This window comes from Podarcis filfolensis (assembly GCF_964270895.1).
Source record: "Podarcis filfolensis genome assembly, chromosome: 3".
NCBI lineage: Eukaryota > Metazoa > Chordata > Lepidosauria > Squamata > Lacertidae > Podarcis > Podarcis filfolensis.
In genome coordinates, this window is record NC_139606.1 from 113,888,940 (window position 1) to 113,914,488 (window position 25,549).

The window sequence follows — 25,549 nt, forward strand, 5'->3', positions numbered from 1 at the left end:
CCAGCGTGTTGCGTTTGCATTTTTGTAGATTGGAATTACGGTATATTATGACAGGCCTCAGATGATCAGAGGACAGATGGCAACTCATTTTTAGCTATTTAATAGAGAACCAAAGCCTGCAGAAAGATCCAGAGGAACACCATTTGGCAACCCAGTGTGACCAGAGTTCGCAGGCTGTGGGAACAGAGAACTCTGCTCTATTTTCAAAGATATGTTTGGAAGCACAACCAATTCTGCTGGCTGGCGCTGGAGATATATGCATTTACAAAGTGGTCAAAGTACCAGACGTTCTTCATTATAACATATATTTTGTTTAGCTTTTTTAAAAAATAGATCAACATGATCTAAAAAAAGGTAAAAAAATTTTTGGAAAGCCAACCAGCTTACAAAAAAATGGAGCCCATTCTGCTGTAACCAGTCACTGACAAGACTGTCGCCCCTTTGTTCTCCACATCTTGAAAGTTAAAACTTCTCATTTATCATCCAGAGCTGGAGGCCAGTCAACATCCACCGACTGCAGAGAGAAGGAAACAAATGCAAGCGTTAAATCAGAAATGGGAGACTCCCACTTGTTAATATAGCATATATGGATCTCTAGCCAGAAAATGGGTGGCGCTGTGGGTTAAACCACAGAGCCTAGGACTTGCCGATCAGAAGGTCGGCGGTTCGAATCCCCACGACGGGGTGAGCTCCCATTGCTCGGTCCCAGCTTCTGCCAACCTAGCAGTTCGAAAGCACGTTAAAGTGCAAGTAGATAATGAGGTACCGCTCCAGGCGGGAAGGTAAACGGCGTTTCCGTGCGCTGCTCTGGTTCGCCAGAAGCGGCTTAGTCATGCTGGCCACATGACCCGGAAGCTGTACGCCGGCTCTCTCGGCCAGTAAAGCAAGATGAGCCCCGCAACCCCAGAGTCGGTCACGACTGGACCCAATGGTCAGGGTTCCCTTTACCTTTAGCCAGAAAACGGCTGAAATGGCATATGAGGGCATGGATGGGTCATAATTTTATAGCTGGAAGCATCATGACAATTCCATTATTGTCACTACAAAGAGGAACAAGGAAGTAGCACTCACTTCTACGTCCAGCTCCAAGATGTCAGCGGTTGTGCCCAAGAGCGTACCAATGTTCGGCTTGGTTCTTCCAAAGTCTCCATGAACAAACTCTTTAATGTAACTAGATTGCCATTAAGGACGAAATGAGAAGGGTCAGAAGACCCCACACATCTTGAACGGTGGGGGGCGGACAAAGGAAGGGCCGCGACTCAGTGATAGAGCATCTGCTTTGCACGCACAAGGTGCCAAGTTCATTCTCCAGCATCATCACACAGGGCTAGCAAAGGCTCCTGCTGGAGAGCAGCTGCCAGTCAGTGTTGGCACTATTGAGCTGGATGGACCCATGGGATGTCTTTGCATAAGGCAGCTTCCGAAAGGGCACAGTGTGTGGAGCCCAGAAAGGGAGTGTGGCTTGTTCATTAACATTCACCATTGGTCCTGCAGCATTAGACCAGGTGGGCGGGCTGTACCCCAAACTGGGGTTGTGTGTACGCTGTGTGTTTCACTAATCACTCTGCAAAATCTTGCCCCAAGAAACACTGGATTATGCAGCCTACACATGGCATGGAAATTCAGAAAGCTTGTTATTCTGACCTTCCTCCAAGGAGTTCAGGGTGGTGTATATGGTGCAGGGTTTTTTGGGGGGGGGCACTGTGACGCGAGTTACAAAATGCAAGCATTAAATCACAAATGGGAGACTCCCACTTGTTAATATAGCATATATGGCTCTCTAGCCAGAAAACAGGTGGCGCTGTGGTTAAACCACAGAGCCTAGGACTTGCTGATCAGAAGGTCGGCGGTTCGAATCCCCGTGATGGGGTGAGCTCCCGTTGCTCGGTCCCTGCTCCTGCCAACCTAGCAGTTCGAAAGCACGTCAAAGTGCAAGTAGATAAATAGGTACCACTCCGGCAGGAAGGTAAACGGTGTTTCCGTGCACTGCCAGAAGCGGCTTAGTCCTGCTGGCTACATGACACGGAAGCTGTACGCCGGCTCCCTCGGCCAATAAAGCGAGATGAGCACCGCAACCCCAGAGTAGGCCACGACTGGACCTAATGGTCAGGGGTCCCTTTACCTTTACCTTACTGTGGCTCAAAAAGGATACGTCCCGGCCTGCGTCTTCAGATGGAGACGGAAATGATGCTCATCTATGTACTCCGACTGCATGGTGTATATGACACGAACCCTGACGGCTAGCGGTCGCCGGTGGAGGACCCGCAGTGGAGTTTTTTGATCGAGCTTTAATTCCTGTCCAAGAAATCAAAAAACAAGCAAGCAGAAACGCAGAACATTAGGTACAGCAGATACACGAGGAAATATAAAATTGTTTCTGCGCTGCAAAAACCCTCATGCCGCTGAGGTATAGGGCACATAGCTGTGCTATATAACTCTTACCAGTTATGACAGCATGACTTGCCCTTGCCCTCCCAGTACAAATACCAAACCGATGGAAACGATAAATCCAGTGTTTGGAATGTGATATTGCAATTAAGCACCTCTCTGTATGCTAACGTAAGATGATCAGGAATCCACAGGCCTCACTCAGAAGCAACCGTGGGTGTCAACAGTAAGTCCAAATCTGCAAACACCAGCATAGAAACTAGAGATGTCAGATAAATTCGATTCAGTTTGCCTTTACGGTTAACCTATCTAAATCACACTTCTGTAAACAGTAAGTTACCCGAAGCACCGCCAAATCTTCAAACTTCACACTTCTCTGAATTCTGCAGTGCAGTTCTCTAGCCAAAGTAATGCGTACATTGTGCATATAAATTAGATATGTAAATGCAACAAGCAAAAAAGTATTGCTTTTTCAGGGAACTGCTTTGCAAAAATGTGTGTATCAGGCAAAACTACATACGAATGTGTATTTTAGGAGAAATTTGCACTAAAGCACTGGTGAATTTTCATTCATGCGGGGGGGGGGGAATGATGCAAACTGAACTTAAAATTGGACAAAGAAGAAACTAAAATTGACAAATACATCCATCCCTAGCCAACAATGAACATACATCTTATTTTAATGAATTGACTTTTGCACAACTTCGGAAAGCTTTTACAGAGTTACGATTAAACACAATCAACTCTGCTTGTAGAGATGGGAGACACAGAGGCATACCAACAAATGAATGTGTTTGCATTAGGGGATGTCCTGAAGTAGAGGACCTTATGCATTATATCTTGCACTGCCCCTTATATAATGAAGCAAGAGGAAGATTTTTAGCACCTATAATGACAAGCTCCCCTGGCCAGAACCCCTCTGACATGATTATGTATCTCCTCGCAGACACAGATAAGTATGTGACCTAGCGTGTAGCACTCTTTGCAACTGCCGCTAGGAAAATTAGAGCAAATTATATAGCAAAGGTAGCCACCAACTGTAAAGGAGATGAATTTATTTGATCCTATCTACATCAAGCTAGGGATGCGGGTGGCGCTGTGGGTTAAACCACAGAGCCTAGGACTTGCCGATCAGAATGTCGGTGGTTCGAATCCCCGTGATGGGATGAGTTCCCATTGTTCAGTCCCTGCTCCTGCCAACCTAGCAGTTCGAAAGCACGTCAAAGTGCAAGTAGATAAACAGGTACCGCTCCGGTGGGAAGGTAAATGGCGTTTCCGTGCGCTGCTCTGGTTCGCCAGAAGCGGCTTAGTCATACTGGCCACATGACCCAGAAGCTGTCTGTGGACAAACGCCGGCTCCCTTGGCCAATAAAGTGAGATGAGCGCCGCACCTCCACAGTTGACCACGACTGGACCTAATGGTCAGGGGTCCCTTTACCTTTACCTTACATCAAGCTACATTTTATCCTTATCACCAAACTCCGAATATAGTTGCACACTGTATTAATTAACATCATTTTTTAATATATTAGTGGCCATGTGATAAATTTTATTGTTTAATGTCTTAATTTGTATATTAAGGTACTTTTATAGTTCTGTTTAGTGTAGGTAATGTCTTGATAACATAAATGTTTTAAGTTTTGTTGGATCAATCCAGTATATTTTCTTTTAATTGTTGAATGATTCTGTGTACATTGCGGCAGCCTTTGGCTATGTGCAATAAAACTGACTGGCCATCCCTAGCCAAGACACTAACATATCCGTGTAGCAACCCTGAAAGTTGGGTTAGGCGGAAAAGGTTTGTACCTAGCCCATGGCCACCAAGGGAACTTCTTAATTGGGTAGTCCTAAATTCCAAGTGTATAGTTAAAGCTACGGTTTTCCCAGTAATGATATGTGGAAGTGAGAGCTAGACCATAAAGAAGGCTGATCGCCGAAGAATTGATGCTTTTGAATTATGGTGCTGGAGGAGACTCTTGGACTGCAGGAAGATCAAACCTCTCCATTCTGAAGGAAATCAGCCCTGAGTGCTCACTGGAAGGACAAATCCTGAAGCTGAGGCTCCAGTACTTTGGCCACCTCATGAGAAGAGAAGACTCCCTGGAAAAGACCCTGATGTTGGGAAAGATGGAGGGCACAAGGAGAAGGGGACAACAGAGGACAAGATGGTTGGACAGTGTTCTTGAAGCTACCAGCATGAGTTTGACCAAACTGCGGGAGGCAGTGGAAGACAGGAGTGCCTGGCGTGCTCTGGTCCAGGGGGTCACGAAGAGTCGGACACGACTAAACGACTAAACAACAACAAATTCCAAGTCCAACATTCAGCCTACTATACTCTGTTGTCTCCCTTGCCGCAATGTGTAGGCTGCAATGGCCTGGCTGCCTGTGTCTTCCTGTCAAATGGGAGGAATTTTGCCACATTAACAGGAGCACACAGGGAGGAAAACAGGCACCTTGCAGGAGGCCAGGCACTTTCGTAGGCTGAACCATCCCAGAGATTGTACTCTGTTGTGCAACTGCAGCATGAGTAAGACAGGGCCTGCACAGAGATGTGAGCCCTAGGGTCATGCAGAGGCCATGGAAAATCTGAGTGGGAGTAGAATTCAGTTTCCCTTCTTCTGAAGAATAAAAATACAGAGGAAAAAATGAGATTATTATGTAGCCCTTACTGGTTGTGAAGCTATGCTTAAAACTGGGCTGGGCAATTTCTACTGAAATCTCAAAAAGGCTGGTTGCGGGGGCCGAAGAAGAGGTTTCTCATGGTTGGGGCATAATTAGCAAAGCCAGAATAAGTTCTGAAAACGTAGAAGGTAAATCAAGATGTGTTCAACATGCAATGTGAATTGATATGGGTTTTGCACTCCCTGGGTGCCTTGTTTGAAATTTAGACTTTTTTATTCTCCTGAAACAGGAATGTATACGCCCGCAGAGCAATGAGAAGAATTGAGATAGTATACCGTATATTGCCGATACAGCCAACTCTGGTTTCCCCGTGTTATGGTTTTAGATTCTGGAGAAACACGCAGATGGACATTCCCACCACACAATGCCCATCTGTCACACATTAGCGGAGAATGGCATATCTCAGATATTACGGGCATTATAGTAAGATCTGTTAACAGCACACACAGTCAGAGCACGCAAAGATCTCATCCCTGGTTACTCCAAAGTTCTCTGTGTCTCAGCAAAAGGGCGTTTGTTTCTGCTACTGTTATACAACTGCCAGTCATCTGTTGTTGTTGTTGTTGTTTCGTCGTTTAGTCGTGTCCGACTCTTCGTGACCCCATGGACCAGAGCATGCCAGGCTCATCTACTGGTAATTAAGAAAGGAAGGAAGGAAGGAAGGAAGGAAGGAAGGAAGGAAGGAAGGAAGGTGGATCTCTGGCGTATTTTAATTTTGTGACTGCTGTATGGAAGTGAGAGCTGGACCATAAAGAAGGCTGATTGCCAAAGAATTGATGAACTATCTTCCTCCACTGGAGAAAATGGAGAAGTGTTCACATGTGGGAGCTCCCTGCACCACATTACAAATGCAAGCAGGCAGCTTGGAAGCAAGCTACAAATCTATGTTAAAATGAAAAGACGCCTGCTTCTTGGAAGAAAAACAATGACAAACCTAGACAGCATCTTAAAAAGCAGAGACATCACCTTGCCAACAAAGGCCCGTATAGTTAAAGCTATGGTTTTCCCAGTTGTGATGTATAGAAGTGAGAGCTGGACCATAAAGAAGGCTGATTGCCAAAGAATTGATGCTTTTGAATTATGGTGCTGGAGGAGACTCTTGAGAGTCCCATGGACTGCAAGATCAAACCTATCCATTCTGAAGGAAATCAGCCCTGAGTGCTCACTGGAAGGACAGGTCCTGAAGCTGAGGCTCCAATACTTTGGCCACCTCATGAGAAGAGAAGACTCCCTGGAAAAGACCCCGATGTTGGGAAAGATGGAGGGCACAAAGAGAAGAGGACGACAGAGGACGAGATGGTTGGACAGTGTTCTCAAAGCTACCAGCATGAGTTTGACCAAACTGCAGGGGGCAGTGGAAGACAGGAGTGCCTGGCGTGTTCTGGTCCATGGGGTCACGACTAAACAACAACAACAGATCTCTGGCTGATTTGCTGTAGAGCCTGATCTACTTTCTGCTGCCCACCCGGGTCGTGCACAATGAAAACAACAAACAAATGTGATAAATACCACCCCAGACACGCAACCTTCATGTTGTCTAGAAGCTCAATGTCTTCATTCCGGATGGCTTTTTCTGTCCATATTAAGGCACTGTAAGTTTTGGTCTTTGCTTCCTCGCCTTCTTTCATGTGCCCAATGGCCTCTCTGAAAGACAAGCAAATAAATGGGCAACAGCCACAGGAATCTGAAAGGTGAAAGGACTCCTCAACAGTTCCGGTTTATCTTTATGAATGGCTTGGGTGAGTGTGTGTGTGTGTGTGTGTGTGTGTGTGTGTGTGTGTGAGAACCTTCTCTCTTTCCCCCATCCTGCAGGGTACAGTGATACCTCAGGTTACGTACGCTTCAGGTTACAGACTCCGCTAACCCAGAAATAGTACGGCGCAGCGGCAGCAGGAGGCCCCATTAGCTAAAGTGGTGCTTCAGGTTAAGAACAGTTTCAGGTTAAGAATGGACCTCTGGAACGAATTAAGCTCTTAACCCGAGGTACCACTGTAGTGTAATGCCTGTAGGCAGGGCTGTGGCTACCTAAGCATTCTGCACCCAGAGATTCCTGGTTCTGCAACCAGAATAAATTAGGGACGTAAAGTAGGGCTGAACTGCAACAATTAATTGGTTCACAAACTGACTTTATAAACACACACACTTTTTATCAAACAAAAAAGTGGCCAGGTTAACTGGTTAGTATACTTCCTTTTAAAAAGTAAAATAAAAATAAAAATACAAGTGCTAATAAAAACCGCAGGGTTTAAAAAGACAGAACAGAGGGGAATGCCTGTAAGACAATGCCTCCTACGGCATATGTATATATTTTTTGCTCATATGCACATTTGATTAACGAATTGCAGAATCAACTGAAATCATATAATTAATAATAAAAAATGTTTTCTTTAATGGAGTGAGAGCCCTAAACCAAGGCAAATTCCCCTACACTTGTTTTTCTGTGTGCGTAATTTGAGTCTCACCGCACCCTCCACCAACAGGAGGACTGCTTAGCCCCTCCTCTTCTGGCTTCTGAAATTTCGCTAGGGACTAGGAACTTGTTTTTTTTTTTTTTTAAATCTCCATAATGTGTGTGACTATGCAACACGTTCACAGCTATGAAAAAGTAGTATGTTGGACGTGCCTTGCTTTAATTAGGACAGCTGAGCTATACTCAGGGCTCAGTTTCTGTTACAGATCACAAAGGCCCAGTTCTGGAATCCATTTACAATCTCGGCTTCGAAATATGTGAAATGAAATCCTGCAATGTAATGGAAGATCTGCCTTCTGCCTCTTATCTCCCTCTAAGGGCAACTGCTGTGGGCAGAGGATCAAACTGCGATTGCATTATACCATTTCTGGACAGGTGACTAGAAGGATACTGTTGAAGGAAACAGTTTACCATATTTTTCGCTCTATAGGACGCACTTTTTCCCCTCCAAAAATTAAGGGGAAATGTGTGTGCCTCCTATAGAGGCTGCGCAGCGCTCCGTCTCGCTGTTCTAGCTTGGGGTTAGCTGCGCAAACCCTCCGCAGGGCAGAGGGGTGCCTTCACCCCGCTGCCCTACGGAGGCTACAAAGGCTGTCCCCGTAGCCTCAAGCCTTTGGAGTGCAGCGGGAACTCGCGCTGCGCTCCAAAGGCTTTGAGTCAGTGAAAGGAACCCGAAGGCTTTGGAGCGCAGCACGAGGTCCCGCTGCGCTCCAAAGGCTTCAGGGATCTTTGAGGCTGGCGGTGGGGGAAAGCAGCGCTTCCCCCCACCGCCAGCCCCACAAGCTTGGGGGGCAGCGGCAAGGCTGCACGCAGCCTTTGCGCTGTTCCCCGACCTGCTCTCTGGGGCTGGCGGTGGGGGAAAGCAGCGCTTCCCCCTGCCAGCCCCAAAGAGCATGTCGAAAGGAACCTGAATCCTCCGGAGCCCAGCGGGAACTCCCGCCATTCTCCAGAGGCTTCGGGTTGCCTTCACTGAAGCCTGGAGAGCGAGAGGGGTCACTGCGCACCGACCCCTCTCGCTCTCCAGGCTTCCAAGGTGGCCTGAAGCCTCCTGAGTGCAGCGCTAACTCCCACTGTGCTCCGGAGGCTTTGGGTGAATGCACCTTGAACGTACCTTGTTTTAGAGGGGGAGAACAAGAAAAAAAAATTTCCCCTGTTCTCCCCCTCCTATGGTCCGGTGCGTCCTATAGAGCGAAAAATACGGTAGTTTGTTTTGCCTGTTCCAAAATCCTCCCAAATCAGAGCTTTCTTTGGGCATCCTTCAAGGACGGCAGAATCACCCTGTTGTTGTTGCTGCTGCTTCTTCTACTGCCATTTTGAAAGAGCTTCACAGAGATGGCACAAGGTTGGGAAAGGGTTAACATACCCAGGTTACGGCCTCAAGTTCCCTGCTTTTCCACACACCAAAATAAGCTTTATTCAAGTACCAAAACACTGACCTGGTGACGAGCTGCAGATCACGAACTTGGACTTTGTCAGAAGAGTTATTTATTATCTATAAACGAACAAAGATTACCTCAGCCTCATCTGACTGTTTAAAATTTAAAACGATTCCAGGGTTTTGCAGTTAAAAAACAGAAAGGCAATGGGAGTTTCCTCATGCAATGGTTTGAGAAGAAACTGCCTTTTTTCTGGGAGGAAGAAATAGCCAGAACCAGTGAAAGTGCCCAATTTTTGTTTTGCTTTTTTAAAAAAGCTCTAATCTAAATACAAAGTGCTGCTGGCCGCAGTGCATAGGGCACAGCTTTCCAAACTTCTCATGTTGGTGACACACTTGTTAGACGTGCATCATTTCATGACACAGTAATTCAGTTTTACTAGCTAACCAGAGGTTAAACTAACCCCTTTCTGGTTCTGGGAGGAGTGTGGGGAGCGTTCGCACGACACACCGACACACTAACGTTTCGTGACACACAGTTTGGAAAGCCCTGGCGCAGAGTGTTGGGCTAGCAGTGGGAAGACTTGGGTTCAAATCCCCCACATTCCACTACCTTCCGACCCAATCTACATCACAGAGTTACGGCAAGGATAACACTTGCGGGAACTGTGCAAACTGCCTTGAGCTCCCTGATAGAAGAACAGGATTAAGACCTGGCTTCTTTAACCAAAAATTAATCAGATGTACTTATATAATAGCGAACAGTAAGCATGAATCAAATCACAACACTGAACAGCTCTTACTCCTTAAAATATTTAGAATATTTAGACTGCATCTTGATACAAAGCAGCCAACAGCTCAGTGTATTGCTTGCCATCTCTAACTTGTGCATATCTGAAGTCAGCTCTGCTAACCTCTACCTTTTTCATTGCTATCCATTTCATCAATGGGCAGCCGTGGGAGCGTCTGAAGGAGTGTCTCCACACCCATTGTTCAGCCCCAGACACTGAGGTCCAGCTCCGAGGGCCTTCTGGTGGTTCCCTCCCTGCGAGAAGAGAGGTTGCATGGAACCAGGCAGAGGGCCTTTTCGGTGGTGGCGCCCGCCCTGTGGAACGCCCTCCCATCAGATGTCAAGGAAATAAACAACTATCTGACTTTTAGAAGACATCTGAAGGCAGCCCTGTTTGGGGAAGTTTTTAACGTTTGGTGTTTTATCGTGTTTTTAATATTCTGTTGGGAGCCACCCAGAGTGGCTAGTGAAACTCCGCCAGATGGGCGGGGTATGTATGTATGTATAAATATTATGCCATTCGTTCACTGGACGATTCTGTATCCTACCAACTGTTTCTCCCTTAAAACTATACCATCGAAATGCCCACATAATACTTCATTATTAGGCTGGTTTTGTGTAGCATTTTTACATCCCTCTAACTTGCTATTGGACTCAGAACTTTCTCAGGAGGTTTCCCACCCAGGGACTGTTTAGTTTCGAAAAAGTGGTTGCATCCTGTACCTCCAGATCATGTCCTGGGAATGGTTGGAAGGTGAACCCATGTTATCAAAGATGTCTGAGTCCTAAAGGAGGAGGGTTTCACTACAGAATTGTATTTTTAAAAAACTGCCTGGGAAAAAACTTCAATGAATAACCCTCTACCTCCCAAAATAGTAAAAAAAAACCAACAGCTTGTATTAGGGGTAGTTTTGGGAAAACCTGTAGAGTAATGTACTGTACTGGCCTGAATATAAGCCGCACCTTTAAAATTGGAAAGGAAATGAGAAAAAATACCCGAATGTAAGCCGCTCTATTCCTCGCAGATCCTGGCTGCATAATGCGTTGCCAGCGGCCTTCCTGCTTCCTCGCTCTCTCCCTTCCCGGCCTTGGGGGGGAGGACGGGGGACTGCACACGGGGCAGACACCGCTTTACCGTGCTCCTGGCGCTGTTCGCCCATGCTCCTGGCTGCATACCGTAAGGTCACGAATATAAGCCACACTTTAACTTTTCACGGTCGGAATTTGGGGGAAAAGTGAGGTTTCTATTCAGGCCAATACGGTATTAAAAATTGTAATCCGATTGCCTGAGCGTGACTGGGTAAATTCCACAGAACCCTGAATACAGCTTCAGGATGAGAACAGAAATCGTGCTCCGGCAGCGCGGCGGCAGCGGGAGGCCCCATTAGCTAAAGTGGTACCTCAGGTTAAGAACAGTTTCAGGTTAGAACGGACCTCCGAAACGAATTAAGTTCTTAACCCGAGGTACCACTGTATCAGGAAGGCTAACTTTCCACTTTTCTTACTATTCCTTTTTAAGAGGGGTTGGGATGAGATCCAGCGCCGAGGGCCTTCTGGCGGTTCCCTCCCTGCGAGAAGTCAGGTTACAGGGAACCAGGCAGAGGGCCTTCTCGGTAGTGGCGCCTGCCCTGTGGAATGCCCTCCCAGCAGATGTCAAAGCAATAAACAACTATTTTACTTTTAAAAGACAACTGAGGGCAGCCCTCTTTAGGGAAGTTTTTAATGTTTGATGCTGTACTGATTTTAATATTCAGTTGGAAGCCGCCCAGAGTGGCTGGGGAAACCCAGCCAGATGGGCGGGGTATAAATAATAAATTATTATTATTATTATTATTATTTTTATTATTATTATTATTATTATTATTAGTGCAAGGCACCAATCTTAATGGATTGGCAGGATTCATAAGAAGGGACAACCCCTTAGGTATCCTGACCCCAAGGTGGTTAGGACCTCAGAAGGAAACAGCCAGGACTTTGGGAGGAAAGGGTCAAGTCTTGTGTCTTGATGCCCTAAAAAAGGTTTCAATCACAGACGGGTAGCCGTGCTCGTTTCTTGCAACATTTTGTGGCAGCTTAAAGGTGGCTTTGCAGACCGCCTGCCAGTGTGCCATTTTCAACACCTTAAAAGCCATTTATTTACCTGTTGAAGCTCCTTCATTTCCTCTGCAGCCAAGCGGACTTTCCGAGGATTCACAAGCTCAATCGCGAAGGGCCTTCCTGTCAAGGTTGGAGCGACCATGAGGTGCAGTGGGGGGGAATGAGGACAGGGAGTTGCAAGTGACTGCATAATAAGATATCCACAGATATTTTTGGTGGAGTAAAAGGGGGGGGGGGAGGAAAACACTATTCACAGGGCCTTGAAATGCCTTTACTTATCTTTGTAAACAGCTCTGGGAGCCCATTTGGGGTGCAAAAGCCATAAATAATAAGGCATTTCTAAATCCATGAATTTGTGCTGCCAGCACAAAAACTGTATGAAACTTTTAGAACGTGAAATCTAATTGCTACACAGATATTTGAATGCAAGGTGCTGGCACTATTCTGACCCACCACCAGAGGGCACTGTCTGCTTAAGGGGCTCCAAATATACCAGCTTGAGCCATTGGCAGCACAGTCCTTCTGAATCCAATGGGGCTTACTCCCGGGTAAGTGAGTTTAGGATTACAGACTTAGGCTGCGAGCCAAGCTTACCGTTGCCCAGTGTTCTCACGTCCACGTCTTCTCTTCCGGAGGACGAAAAATTAAAACCTTCGAAACAGGAAGGAGAAGGTCAGTTGAGCTTGCTAACCCACGAGTGCCAGTATCCTTTCCACACAAGCCTGAGCCCCTGTTGCAGGACTCCGCGGCTTGGGGTCAAATGAAAAAAAGTGCTCTTAGATCCATTCTATAGTTTCCGAGCACAATTCAAAGTGTTGGTGTTGAACGGCCTCGGTCCTGTATACCTGAAGGAGCGTCTCCACCCCCATCATTCTGCCCGGATGCTGAGGTCCAGTGCCGAGGGCCTTCTGGCAAGAAGCAAAGCTACAGGAAACCAGGCAGAGGGCCTTCTCGGTGGTGGCACCCGCCCCGTGGAACGCCCCCCCCCATCAGATGTCAAAGAGATAAACAACTACCTGACATTTAGAAAACATCTGAAGGCAGCCCAGTTCAGGGAAGTTTTTAATATGTGACATTTTATTGTTATTTTTTATCTTTGTTGGAAGCAGCCCAGAGTGGCTGGGGAAACCCAGCCAGATGGGCGGGGTACAAATAATAAATTATTATTATTATATTATTATTATTATTATTATTATTATTATTAAGCCCCTGTAAGAGCAACACTAATGAGGAACCCATCTATGGTGTGGACAGGGAACAGTATGGATATGAAAAACACTGGATACATTTGTGGTCCATGCTGAAGAAGCCCACAGGGCACCCCCCAGCCCCAGCCAGCAAGGCCACGAATTTCACAGGGGGCTTTTCAGTCTGGAGTGAAGACAAGTAAGAGGGGGCCATGTATAAAAAATGGATGGTGTGGAGAAAGTGTGCAGGGTGACATTTCTCTCCCTCTCTCATAATAAAATAAAAACTTGGAGCCACCCAATAAGGCCGGATATTGGGAAGATTCAGTACTGAGAACAGGAAGGCGTCCTTCACAATGTCAGTTTGCATTTCTTAGTACAGAAAGTATTGATCTGGTGTGTAAAGATCTTTCCTATTCTACCAAGTTTAAGAGGGTTCTGGAAGCTTTTCTGTGTGAAAGAAGCTAGCAGAAGGTTCATGATGTTTGGGTTATTCCTTCAGAGAAGCTGAGTTAAGCTGGTTTGAACTGGTTCTCTTATCTCTTCTGTCAAGGTCATGCTGACTATAATAAGGCCAGAAGGAGCCTGGGTTTCACTTTCTCTTTCTATCTCTTTTCCTTCTGGTGTGGTGTTCTGTACACAGTATGCTTAGTGTTAAGGTCTAAACTTATTGTAAGTTTAAGTTAACTCTGCTGTAACTGGATTTCCTGAATGTATTAAGATTTGTGACCATTATGCTCATTTGCCTTCAGTAGCAGTAAAGCTCCGCTGGATGAAATATAATTGCCTCTGGTCTATTTTTTGGGAATCCTGCAACGTGTTTAAGTCTTTACTCTGCTGACTATACGCTGGAATCTGCTCTGGATCAATATTGAGTGGAATTCCATGACAAGTTAAACTATGGAATGAATTCCCACAATGGGTAGTGATGGCCACCAGTCTGGTTGGCTTCAAAGGAAGATTGGAAGATAAAGTTATGAATGGCTCCTAGCCACAGTGGTTGTGGTCTACCTTCAATGCCAGAGGCACTATGTCTCTGAATACCAGCTGCTAGGAAACAGATTCTGCTTGTGAACTTCCCACAGACCCCTCACTGGCTTCTTTGAGAGCGGGATGTTAGACCAGGTGGGCCTCTGACCTGAACCAGCAGTCAGGCTCTGTTTATGTTGTTATTAAGGGGAACTGCGGTCAAGAAACACCCGGAGAGCAGCAGGTTCCACATCCTTGCTGTGTGGGCAAATGCTTTTCCTCTGGAAGCAAGAAGAATTACCGATGAAAGAAGAATGGCGGATGAAATTAATGCACTATGCAGAATTAGATAAATTAACAGGAAGGATTCGAAACCTGCGGGACCAGAGATTCTTAGAAGACTGGAGTAAATATATGAACTATTTGAAAAGCAATTGTAATGAACAGATTACGCTAGTAGGGCTGCAAGAAGTTCTGTAAGGAGGACTATCTGAAATATTGCAAGAAAGACTATGAAGAGAATGATTAGTTAATGATAATTAAGAGTAATAGAGAAATTAAGAAATGCAGAATAAGTGATAAAGAACGGAAAATCATCAGAGGTTGTTGACGGAAGTCTAAAATATTGTATAAGATAAGAAGTTATGTTAAATGATTGCTGAAAATGATATGTAAAAGAACCCCAATAAAATGTATTTTAAAAAAATGCTTTTCCTCCACCACTGAGGTTTCATCGAGAGGACTAACGGCAAGGAGATGTTCTCTTGGGCAAGTGCACCACCCTGTTGCATGGGGACAGGTGGAGATGTGGTCCAAAAATGAGCCATTCGATTTTTCTACAGGTAGGTTTTTACCCAGAAAGGCTGGCTTCTCCAGAACAAAAATGGCACCCAACCTCTTGGCAGAAGTAATAATAATAATAATAATAATAATAATAATAATAATAATAATAATAATAATTTATTATTTATACCCCGCCCATCTGGCTGGGTTTCCCCAGCCACTCTGGGCGGCTTCCAAAAGAATATTAAAATACTGTGATACATTAAACATTAAAAGCTTCCCTAAACAGGGCTGCCTTCAGATGTCTTCTAAAAGTCTGGTAGTTGTTGTTCTCTTTGACATCTGGTGGGAGGGCGTTCCACAGGGAGGGTGCCACTACCGAGAAGGCCCTCTGCCTGGTTCCCTGTAACTTGGCTTCTTGCAGTGAGGGAACCGCCAGAAGGCCCTCGGTGCTGGACCTCAGTGTCTGGGTAGAACGATAGGGGGTGGAGACACTCCTTCAGGTATACTGGACCAAGGCCGTTTAGGGCTTTAAAGGAACCAACACTTTGAATTGTGCTCGGAAACGTACTGGGAGCCAATGTAGGTTTTTCAAGACCGGTGTTATATGGTCTCGGCGGCCGCTCCCAGTCACCAGTCTGGCTGCTGCGTTCTGGATTAGTTGTAGTTTCCAGGTCACCTTCAAAGGTAGCCCCACGTAGAGCGCATTGCAGTAGTCCAAGCGGGAGATAACCAGAGCATGCACCACTCTGGTGAGGCAGTCCGCAGGCAGATAGGGTCTCAGCCTGCGTACCAGATGGAGCTGGTACACAGCTGCCCTGGACATGGATTTAACCTGTGCCTCTATGGACAGCTGTGAGTCCAAAATGACTCCCAGGCTGCGCACCTGGTCCTTCAGGGGCACAGTTACCCCATTCAGGACCAGGGAATCCTCCACACCTGCCTGCCTCCTGTCCCCCAGAAACAGTACTTCTGTCTTGTCAGAATTCAATCTCAATCTGTTAGCCGCCATCCATCCTCCAACCGCCTCCAGACACTCACACAGGACCGTCACCGCCTTCACTGGTTCTGATTTGAAAGAGAGGTAGAGCTGGATATCATCCGCATACTGATGAACACCCAGCCCAAACCCCCTGATGATCTCTCCCAGCGGCTGCATGTAGATGTTGAAAAGCATGGGGGAGAGGACAGAACCCTGAGGCACCCCACAAGTGAGAGCCCAGGGGTCTGAACACTCATCCCCCACCACCACTTTCTGAACACGGGCCAGTAGGTTAAGGAGGGAGTACCAACAGGTGATTGTAAGAAGGGTGTTCCAGGATTTGGGCACTACCACTGAAAAGGCCACGCCGTGAATGTAACTTTCCATCAAATAGATTTTGGGTGGCTTGATTAAGTTATGCATGGAAGACATGCAGGTATACGGACGCGCACTAAGTGCATACAGAAAGCACTCACTGTCTGCTTTGAAGGCAGCCATGAGATGTTCTGAGATCAGTTCTTCGACGGAAGACTCCATCTTCCTCTCTCCATCTATAATCCAGGGGGTCTGGGGTAACGTTCTTGAATATTTGTTATATCTCCCTGTAAAGGAAACAGAGGGTATTTAGTATCCTGTAAGTTTCGCTGTGGGACGCGGGTGGCGCTGTGGGTTAAACCACGGAGCCTAGGACTTGCCAATCAGAAGGTCAGCGGTTCGAATCCCCGCGACGGGGTGAGCTCCTGTTGCTCGGTCCCTGCTTCTGCCAACCTAGCAGTTTGAAAGCACCTCAAAGTGCAAGTAGATAAATAGGGACCGCTCCGACGGGAAGGTAAACGGCGTTTCCGTGCGCTGCTCTGGTTCGCCAGAAGCGGCTTAGTCATGCTGGCCGCGTGACCCGGAAGCTGTCTGCGGACAAGCGCCGGCTCCCGGCCTATAGAGCGAGATGAGCGTGCAACCCCAGAGTCGGTCACGACTGGACCTGATGGTCAGGGGTACCTTTACCTTTACCTTTTCGCAAAGGATCCTAGCAAAGGATTATTATTTTTTACTTGAAGCAGGGGAAACAAACAGCACAGCACTATTTATTAATTTATGCACCCACTTAATACCCAAATAGGCTTCTAAGTTTTTTACAAGTATATTAAGAGATGACTGCAAGGGGTGGGGGAAAGACCCAATATATATTTATGTACCGTATTTTTCGCCCTATAGGACGCACTTTTTCCCCTCCAAAAATGAAGGGGAAATGTGTGTGTGCCCTATGGGGTGAATGCAGGCTTTCGCTGAAGCCTGGAGAGCGAGAGGGGTCGGTGCGCACCGACCCCTCTCGCTCTCCAGGCTTCAGGAAGCTCTGCGCAACCCTCGGGAGAGCGGCTCCCGATGTCCGCGCAGAGCTGCCTGCAGTCCTGGGCTCAGCGCAGCTCTGCGCGGCCATCGGGAGCGGGGCGCGAATTCCCACCCGGCTCCCGATGTCTGCGCAGAGCTGCCTGCAGTCCCGGGCTCAGCGCACTTCTCCCCATCGCCAGCCCCACAAGCTCTGGGGACAGCGGGGAGGCGGAGCGTGCCTTCCCGCTGCTCCCCGACCTGGTTCTTCCAGCCCCGCACCTGGGGGGGAAATAATTTTTTTTTCTTTATTTCCCCCCCCCCAAAAAAAAAACTAGGTGCGTCCTATGGGCCGGTGCGTCCTATGTGGCGCAAAATACGGTATTTACCGGCAACGAAGATGGCCCCATTGGTACACTGAATGTTGACAGCTGTGCAAGGCGCCTTGGGTGAAGTCAGAGGACACTGAAATTTTCTGTATAGGAGAAAATAAAGGAGCGAGCCATTAAAAACACACGACAAGACCCTGGCAGGGTGAAAGAGAGAGAAAATGGCCTCAGATGTATATTACAGTAAGCCATAAAGATACCTCAGAGGTTAAAAGCCTAGGAAAACAGGAGAGATATTTGCCTGGTGCCTAACTGACATGACTTAAGCACAGGTATGGGCCCCTGGGGTGAGAGTTGACAAGCAAGGTGTTGTGGCTGAAAAGGCCCTCACCCCCGTATAGTGGAGCCACTTGGAGGGAGAGGAACAAGACATTAAACCCACTGGTTTTCTGAAATTCAGTAAGTCCTGCATAAGACTCGACTGAATCAGCATCAAAGTGGCTTGTGCAGAACTTCAGAAAGCAGAAGGATCTAACGCCTTGTTTCTTTGCCCATATCCAGTAATTTGATGTCCTTATCAGAGTCCTTATTCCCATGTTGAAGAATTGGAAATGAAGTGTTAGCTGTTTTCCAAGACTACCTTTCTCTAAAGCCAGAAATTGAAATACTGGATTTCTTTCATTCTCAGTTGCCCCAGAATGCGTTCAACTGCAATTACTGTCAGAGAGAGAGAGACCTGCCAGAAATCACACAACTGAGACACACAGTGGCCAAGAGATACATACATGCACACCTGAAATCACAGTGAATTTTGAGGTATGGGGAACAAAATGCAGAAGCCACACCCATTTAGACTCAGAATGTATTAACCCATTTACTTATTACTTCCAGGTTTATATGACATTTTCACATGTAACATTTCACTTTGCTCTTTGATTTTCCTGATAAATTCCCATACACCAAGGTTAAAATAGGTTCAGAGCTCACTTACTTAAGAAAATCTTCTTCACTGATCATATCCAAAGCCTTAACTACAGCCATTCTGGTGAAGACAGACTGCAAATGAATAAAGTATTAGCTATTTCGAAAACAATTCCTCTGTTTAATTCACTTCAGCTGAATCACTGGAATGTCGTTTCTCAGAAACTGTTTCTCTGATACTGTTATTTTAATTAATACTTAATTGTTATTTTGGGTTGCAACACTTAGCTGCCACAGTGTCCCACTGAATCCAGCAGGACTTACTTCTGAACATATATTGGCTTGCACTGTTAATCAGAACCTTGCACATCACCTTGGGAAGTTTTATTACAGAAAGATGTTAATACATTTTGTCATAATTTTTTTGGATTCTAACTGTAAGGTGCTTTGGAAACCAATCTCGGCTGGGAAAAAAGTTTTAGAACTCACACACAGTAAGGATGTAATCCAAATCCAGGGGGGAAATCCCACAAGAACAGAAAAAATGAAGAATCACTTTACTACACAGTATAAGAAGGGAGGAAGGAAGAACAGTAACAAGTTTGTGATGGGCTTGTGACCCTACTAAATTCTGACCTTGCAAAAAAATGGGAAAGAGAATAATTTCCCAGAAATTGCTTACCTGCTTGTTCTTTTCTTGTTTGAAGCAACTTGGACATGTGGAGGCTCTAAATGGAAAAACAAACAGCATTTAATTGTTTGAAAACTTTTTTTACACATGGTGTCAGAACAGATTCAGTGAGGACAAGGTTGCAAAGGCCTATGCAGCTGGTGTCAAAGTCAGAGAGCATCCACCAAGAAGAAGGCTGCATCAATAGGAGTATAGCATCTAGATCAAGGGAAGTAATAGTGCCACTGTATTCTGCTCTGGTCAGACCTCACCTGGAGTACTGTGTCCAGTTCTGGGCACCACAGTTCAAGAAGGACACTGACAAACTGGAACGTGTCCAGAGGAGGGCAACCAAAATGGTCAAAGGCCTGGAAACGATGCCTTATGAGGAACGGCTAAGGGAGCTGGGCATGTTTAGCCTGGAGAAGAGGAGGTTAAGGGGTGATATGATAGCCATGTTCAAATATATAAAAGGATGTCACATAGAGGAGGGAGAAAGGTTGTTTTCTGCTGCTCCAGAGAAGCGGACACGGAGCAATGGATCCAAACTACAAGAAAGAAGATTCCACCTAAACATTAGGAAGAACTTCCTGACAGTAAGAGCTGTTTGACAGTGGAATTTGCTGCCAAGGAGTGTGGTGGAGTCTCCTTCTTTGGAGGTCTTTAAGCAGAGGCTTGACAACCATATGTCAGGAGTGCTCTGATGGTGTTTCCTGCTTGGCAGGGGGTTGGACTCAATGGGCCTTGTGGTCTCTTCCAACTCTATGATTCTAAGATCTTTCCTCTCCTTCCTGACATCAAAACATTGGCTGCTTCTTGGGTACAGATATCCCTCTCTGGATATTGTGTCTAATGTTAATCAAAGGTGCTGCCTACTCTGGGTGGATGCCTGACAGTGTGTATGGAGGTCCTGGGCTACCCAGATGACAAGACCCAACCCTTGGCTGATGTGGTCCAAAGGAAAGCAGAGCCATACATCTGGCACCAGCCTGGCTGCAGGAGTTGCTGGAAGGAGGCGTACAAGGTGCCATCCAACTGTCTTAGGGAATGCACTCTGGATTTGTGCAAGAGTTACTCCTTAGCCTTTTCTCCTCCCAAAGATGTCCCTGTGAGCGTACAACGCCGTTATTCATCACATCCCAACTTACAGGAAATGGCAGTCCTCGTCTGTTTCTGGATGAGCGAAGACCACACTGACTTCAAACAGGCTCTGAGTCGCAATTTAAAAGACAGTGGAAAGTTATTGTTTAATTTGGTAGTGGAAATGTAACATTCTCCCATTCCCTTCTGTAGCCTTGAACTCTGTTTGGGTACCTGCCTGAAACTCTCTCCCTCGCTTTAGCTCTGCACAAAGAAAACGAACTTGTCAGGAGGAAAGGTTCTTCCCTCGCCCTGAAATTTTCCACGTGCAGGGATAATTAAACTTTTTCTTTTAATTTAGAGGAGGATTCAACCATCCATGTACCATTCTGAAGTGGCGCAGGCCAGGAACAGAAGGCCCATGACAATAAAACACTGTTGAAGTTATATCTTTATACAATACCTTTCCATCAGCAGGGACCCCCAATTGCTCCAGGAACAGGGGGTGAATAATCCATTTGTATGCTTCCTTTAGCTGAACAAGGTCTTCTTTTTCTGCTAAAAAATCCTGTTTCCTAAATGATTTTTAAAAGTAAGACTCAGCATCTTAAATCAAGCGGGGGGCGGGGGGGAGAGAATTCAATCAATTCTGTTTAGTTTTAAAATACTCATTTCAATCAATAGTTTTGAACTTGTACCTCTGCTCTCAAGAATTTTATAACCCAAAGTACTAACAGCAACTAGAATACATGTTGTAATGTTTGCTAATGGAAGGACCTGCCAGCAAGAAAGAGGAAATGACTAATTAAAAGGGGCAGTTCAGTAATGCTGTGACTGGAGCAAAAAACCCACAACTGATTAGAAGTTTAAAAAGAAATGGGCAAGGATGAAATGCCTAATTAAAGTATCAGCTGGTGTGAGAAGCAAGGCCTCTACTGAATGGGACTTGCTTTTCATTAAATATTATGTTAGGACCTTGCCTGCAAAGATGCGCTTTTGTGGGATTGTTGTAGGGGAATTTAGCACTATGTGAAATAACCGTGATGCTTCTCCTTCCAGCTCAGTGCAGGAACAGCAATGGATCAGTGGTGCTAAGGGGCTTTAGTATTAAGACGATAAACTGAGTAGGGCAATCATAGGAGTTGCCCTATTTTTCGCTCTATAAGACACACTTTTTCCCCTCCAAAAATTAAGGGGAAATGTGTGTGCGTCTTATGGAGTGAATGCAGGCTCCATTGCTTCAGTGAAAGCAACGCGAAGCCAGGAGAGCGAGAGGGATCAGCGCGCACCGATACCTCTTGCTCTCTTGGCTTCGCTTAGCTGGAGAGGCGCTGCACAGCTTTCCCTCTCTGCGCAGTGCCCCTTCAGCGAAGCAGGAGCAGAAATGGAAGGGGCTCCGTTTCTCCTGCCGCTTCGCTGAAGGGGCACTGCGCAGAGAGGGAGAGAATTTTTTTTCTTGTTCTCCCCCTCTAAAACTAGGTGCGTCCTATGGTCAGATGAGTCATATAGAGTGAAAAATATGGTAACTACCAAGGTAAGAGGATGAGATATTGCACATTACCCCCTCTCAATACAATTCCCCTCACATGCCCGCAAAGCACACACCAAGAGAGAACAATACAGTGCCAACGACATTTGAAAACCTAGCACACAAGGCAGGATGGAAAAGATCCCACCAGGAAGTACTCACTCAATTTCCTCTTTTACTAGCAACCACGCTGCATGCTTCAGGCATCGACCGAGAAAAAACAGAAAAATGAAAGAGAATGGGAGGGAGGGAAGAGAGAAAGAGAGAGAGAGAGAGAGAGAGAGAGAGAGAGAGAGAGAGAGAGAGAAGTGGTAAATTAAATGGCATCATAACCTTCCCATCTAAGCTGAGAAAGCCCAGACCAAGAATAGGCTACATTCACAGGAATCAAAGCCACACAGGATACACAACATCAGACGTGGCCAAGTCTCCCCCACCAATTCAAAAAGCCAAGCTTTAGATCAGCCTAGCCCAATTTGCCCTCCCTCTCACTCACCCCTCGCCCAATTGCTGGATGCCACACACATTGTATTTCCTAACAGGCGAAAACAAGTTAAGTTTTTAAACCACCCCTGCCCCTGCCCCCTTTCCTTCTCAACAAAGGCCATACTCAAGAGCACAAACAAAAGCACAAGCAAATACTCACCTCCCTTACAGATAACTGTGGGGGGAAAGAGACTGAAAACACAAAGCTGGTAAACTGGTATTCAGAAGAATTAATCTTGTGGCACACCTGAAAAACAATGAACTATGTTTATTATTGTTATTTAAATATAAATAAATACACACACACACACACACACACACACACACACCACTATGCAATTTTAGAAGTTCTCAAAGCAATTGCACCTTGTACAAGACGGCTTGCAAACATGCTTGAATACAATTGTTTTACATTCTCATCAAGGACAAGCTTTCCTATGTAGATGTGCTTGCTTCTACCAAAGGGATTCTTCTGTGTAGTCAGGACAGCTCACTAACAGTCCCACTGCCTGCATGCTTACTTGGAAATTAAGTTCCACTGTGTTCGTTGGGGCTAGCTCCCAAGTAAGCATGTGTACAATTGCAGCCTAAATGAGATTTCAGCAAGGAAAGTTCAGTAAAAGCCTTAGAGGTATAAAACTAAGTTTTAATCACAGTAGACCCATCAAAATTAATGAACATGATTAAGTTAGGTACATCTATTTCAATGGGTCAACTCTGAGTAAGACTTAGCTGAATGCCACCCACTACATGCATGCTGTATACGTGTACATCCATGGGAAATGCTGCAGTTTTTTTCAACAGTAAAACTACCAATCAGCCGACACTTACCCCTTTGACAAAATCCATCTCACAGAGCTCCTGTAGAATTCCCAGGCAGATGCTACACACAGCTGGCCTTAAGTTTTCATCACCACCAGCAGTTCTATCATTCTCCGCGTTAGGTACCTGGTGGCTTCCATTTGAGGTCTGTTCCTCCTCTTCTTTGACACTATCCAGTTTGATTCGCTTATAGGGAGGATTTGCTGTTTCACAAGGTAATTTGTTCTCCTCTGTAGTGTTCTCCAGAAACTCATGCAGTTCACTAAGCAACTCCTGATTGATAAAGGAAGCAGAGTAAAACTTGGTAGGTAGAAGGGTGCCAGGGGTGGCTTCAGCATGTACTGTGAGCCCAACAGCCAGGTGTCCTGAAATCAACAGCTCCTGTTGTGCAATAGTCTTTCAACGGAGAATAATGTCAAATAGTCTGTTGCCTTGCAAATTAAAGTGGATCTGCTAAGCAATTAAAAAGGTCTTTGATATTGCAGTCCTGTGCATATTTAGGTAGGGGTTAGACTCACTCAACTTTGTGGGACTTAGTTTTGAGTAAATGTTTATAGGATTCATATCCTATGCACATTGGTATCATACATGTTTTGAGTAAATGTGCTTAAAACTTTATATATGGATATTATATGATGGCCTACACCTGAAACACCTAATACAGGTTTGGCGAGGAAGAAGAGGAGGAGTAAATGTGCACAGGATAGTATCATAAAAGTGACACCAGAAGTGAGAAGAGGAAGTGCACTTGTTCTTAGGAACACAGGAAACTGCCTTATAATAAGTCAAGTCAATGGTCTACCTAGCTCAGTACTGTCTATGCGGAGTGGCAGTGGCTTTCCAGGGTTTCAGACAGGGGACATTCCCAGTCCTAACTGGAGATGCTTGGAACTGAACCTTGGACCTACTGTATGCAAGGTAAATGGTCTACCACTGTGTCATAGTCCTTCCTCAGAGCTGCAGGTCTTTCCTATACTTCTTAGACAGATAATGGGGAAGATTGTGGCCTGGACTTCTGGGTAGGTGGAAGACACAGGGGAACTGGAGAAAGTATATGTTGGAGGGAAAGAAGACAACAATGGATTTTAAATAGGTCGACAGCTGTTTGTTGTTCCTCATTAATAATATATTTTGGGGTTCTGTAATTTTTGTCTCCCCACTCCAAATGCCCCAGCCTCCTTTCATTCCCCAAGAATATACCTCTTGCTTTGAAAGGAAGACCTGGATCAGAGAGATCTGAAAATGAATTAAAACCACCCCATCATTATCATAATGTACTTCAATTTGATCAAACCTTATAGGGTCGCCTGTACAAATCCTGAGATCCTATCCGGCAAAACCTGAAAATACAACGCGGGCATGCTCCAAAATTCAGTAACTTCTGAGCAATAGACCTGTCCTTTTCAGACAGTGCAGTTGTGCTGGTGCTCATGCTGTGAAACCTGTATTTGAAGAGAAAAACCATCAGCAGAAACACTACCACAGCAGGCTGGATTGAGGGAATTGAGGGAACACTCATTAAAATAGCACAGCAGTAATTCAAAAGGGAGGACACAGAGATGCTGAGGACCATTCAGAAAAGAACAACAACGAGCATGGTCCCATGTATGAAATCATTTCCTTGTGAGAAAAGTCTGATTACTAGAAACCAAAGAACTAAATCTGGGCCACTGAAGTGTGAATTGCCTTATACTGAAACTATTGGTGTATTTAGCTCAGTACAGTGGTACCTCGGGTTACATATGCTTCAGGTTACATACGCTTCAGGTTACAGACTCCGCTAACCCAGAAAAATTACCTCGGGTTAATAACTTTGCTTCAGGATGAGAACAGAAATCGTGTAGCGACGGCACAGCAGCAGCAGCAGGAGGCCCCATTAGCTAAATTGGTGCTTCAGGTTAAGAACAGTTTCAGGTTAAGAACAGACCTCCAGAACGAATTAAGTTCTTAACCCGAGGTACCACTGTACTGTCTATGCTAAATGGCAAGGGGTATTCTCAGCCCTGCCTGGAAATCCCATTGAGGACCGAGACGGGGGCGTTCTGCATCCAAAGCAGCTGCTCTACCACTGAGCTGTGGCCCTTCCCTTCTTCCTGCACTGTATTTTTCCTGCACTGAAGAATACCCCTCCCGTCTCCTCTTTCCACTTCCACCGCCACTAGAGTTTCCGCTACTTAGGCCGTCATCACTATCTGATAACACAAGCCATACTATTCTAACGCTTAAATTCTAAGATGAAAACCACATTTACCTAAGAGCAAGCCTCGACTTGCTTTCGAGTAAATATGAGCATAGCGTTGCGCACTACCTCCCTCCTCTCTCAGATTTTGCTAAAAGCAACTCACTGCGCCCAAATAGCTTAAAGAACCCCCCACCCCTCCATTCCTAAGAAGCCGAGGTTATTTTCCAGCTCACCTGCCTCTTTTCGCTCGCCAAACATAAAAAAAAACTATGGGGGAACCATTCACCCGTTGCACCCTCGGTCCCTCATCAATGAGTTCCGCTCTCGTAGGGAGAGAAAGGGAGAGAAAAGGAAACAGCCTCCCAGAAACAAGAGTTCCGCCTCCAAGTTGCGGCGGCCTCCCGCCGAGCCCATAGGGTACCCAAGCCTCTAAAGGCTTTCCGACCTATACTTCCGGATCCCAACAGCTTTTCCGTCGTGAGTGA

At 45.8% G+C, this 25,549-nt stretch overlaps 1 protein-coding gene across 2 annotated transcripts; it reads right to left on the minus strand.

Annotated features, from left to right (window-relative positions):
* Nucleotides 1-206: 206 nt before the first annotated feature.
* PUS10 (pseudouridine synthase 10) lies at nt 207-24,553 on the minus strand. Of its 2 annotated transcripts, XM_083605225.1 has the most exons (17): nt 24,177-24,473; nt 22,892-23,155; nt 22,221-22,307; nt 21,737-21,771; nt 20,510-20,621; nt 20,115-20,176; nt 18,979-19,024; nt 18,367-18,431; nt 17,436-17,521; nt 16,200-16,325; nt 12,397-12,453; nt 11,846-11,922; nt 8,977-9,032; nt 6,597-6,714; nt 2,153-2,295; nt 1,072-1,171; nt 207-514 (listed from the first exon to the last, which is right to left on the minus strand). In XM_083605225.1, the coding sequence occupies exons 1-17, from the start codon at nt 24,453-24,455 to the stop codon at nt 473-475; spliced, it is 1,755 nt and encodes a 584-aa protein (XP_083461351.1). In that variant the 5' UTR covers nt 24,456-24,473; the 3' UTR covers nt 207-472. The 2 variants fall into 2 exon arrangements, with proteins under 2 accessions (XP_083461351.1, XP_083461352.1); XM_083605226.1 differs by lacking the exons at nt 207-514; nt 1,072-1,171 and having other exon boundaries at nt 2,155-2,295; nt 6,580-6,714; nt 24,177-24,553.
* Nucleotides 24,554-25,549: the final 996 nt, after the last annotated feature.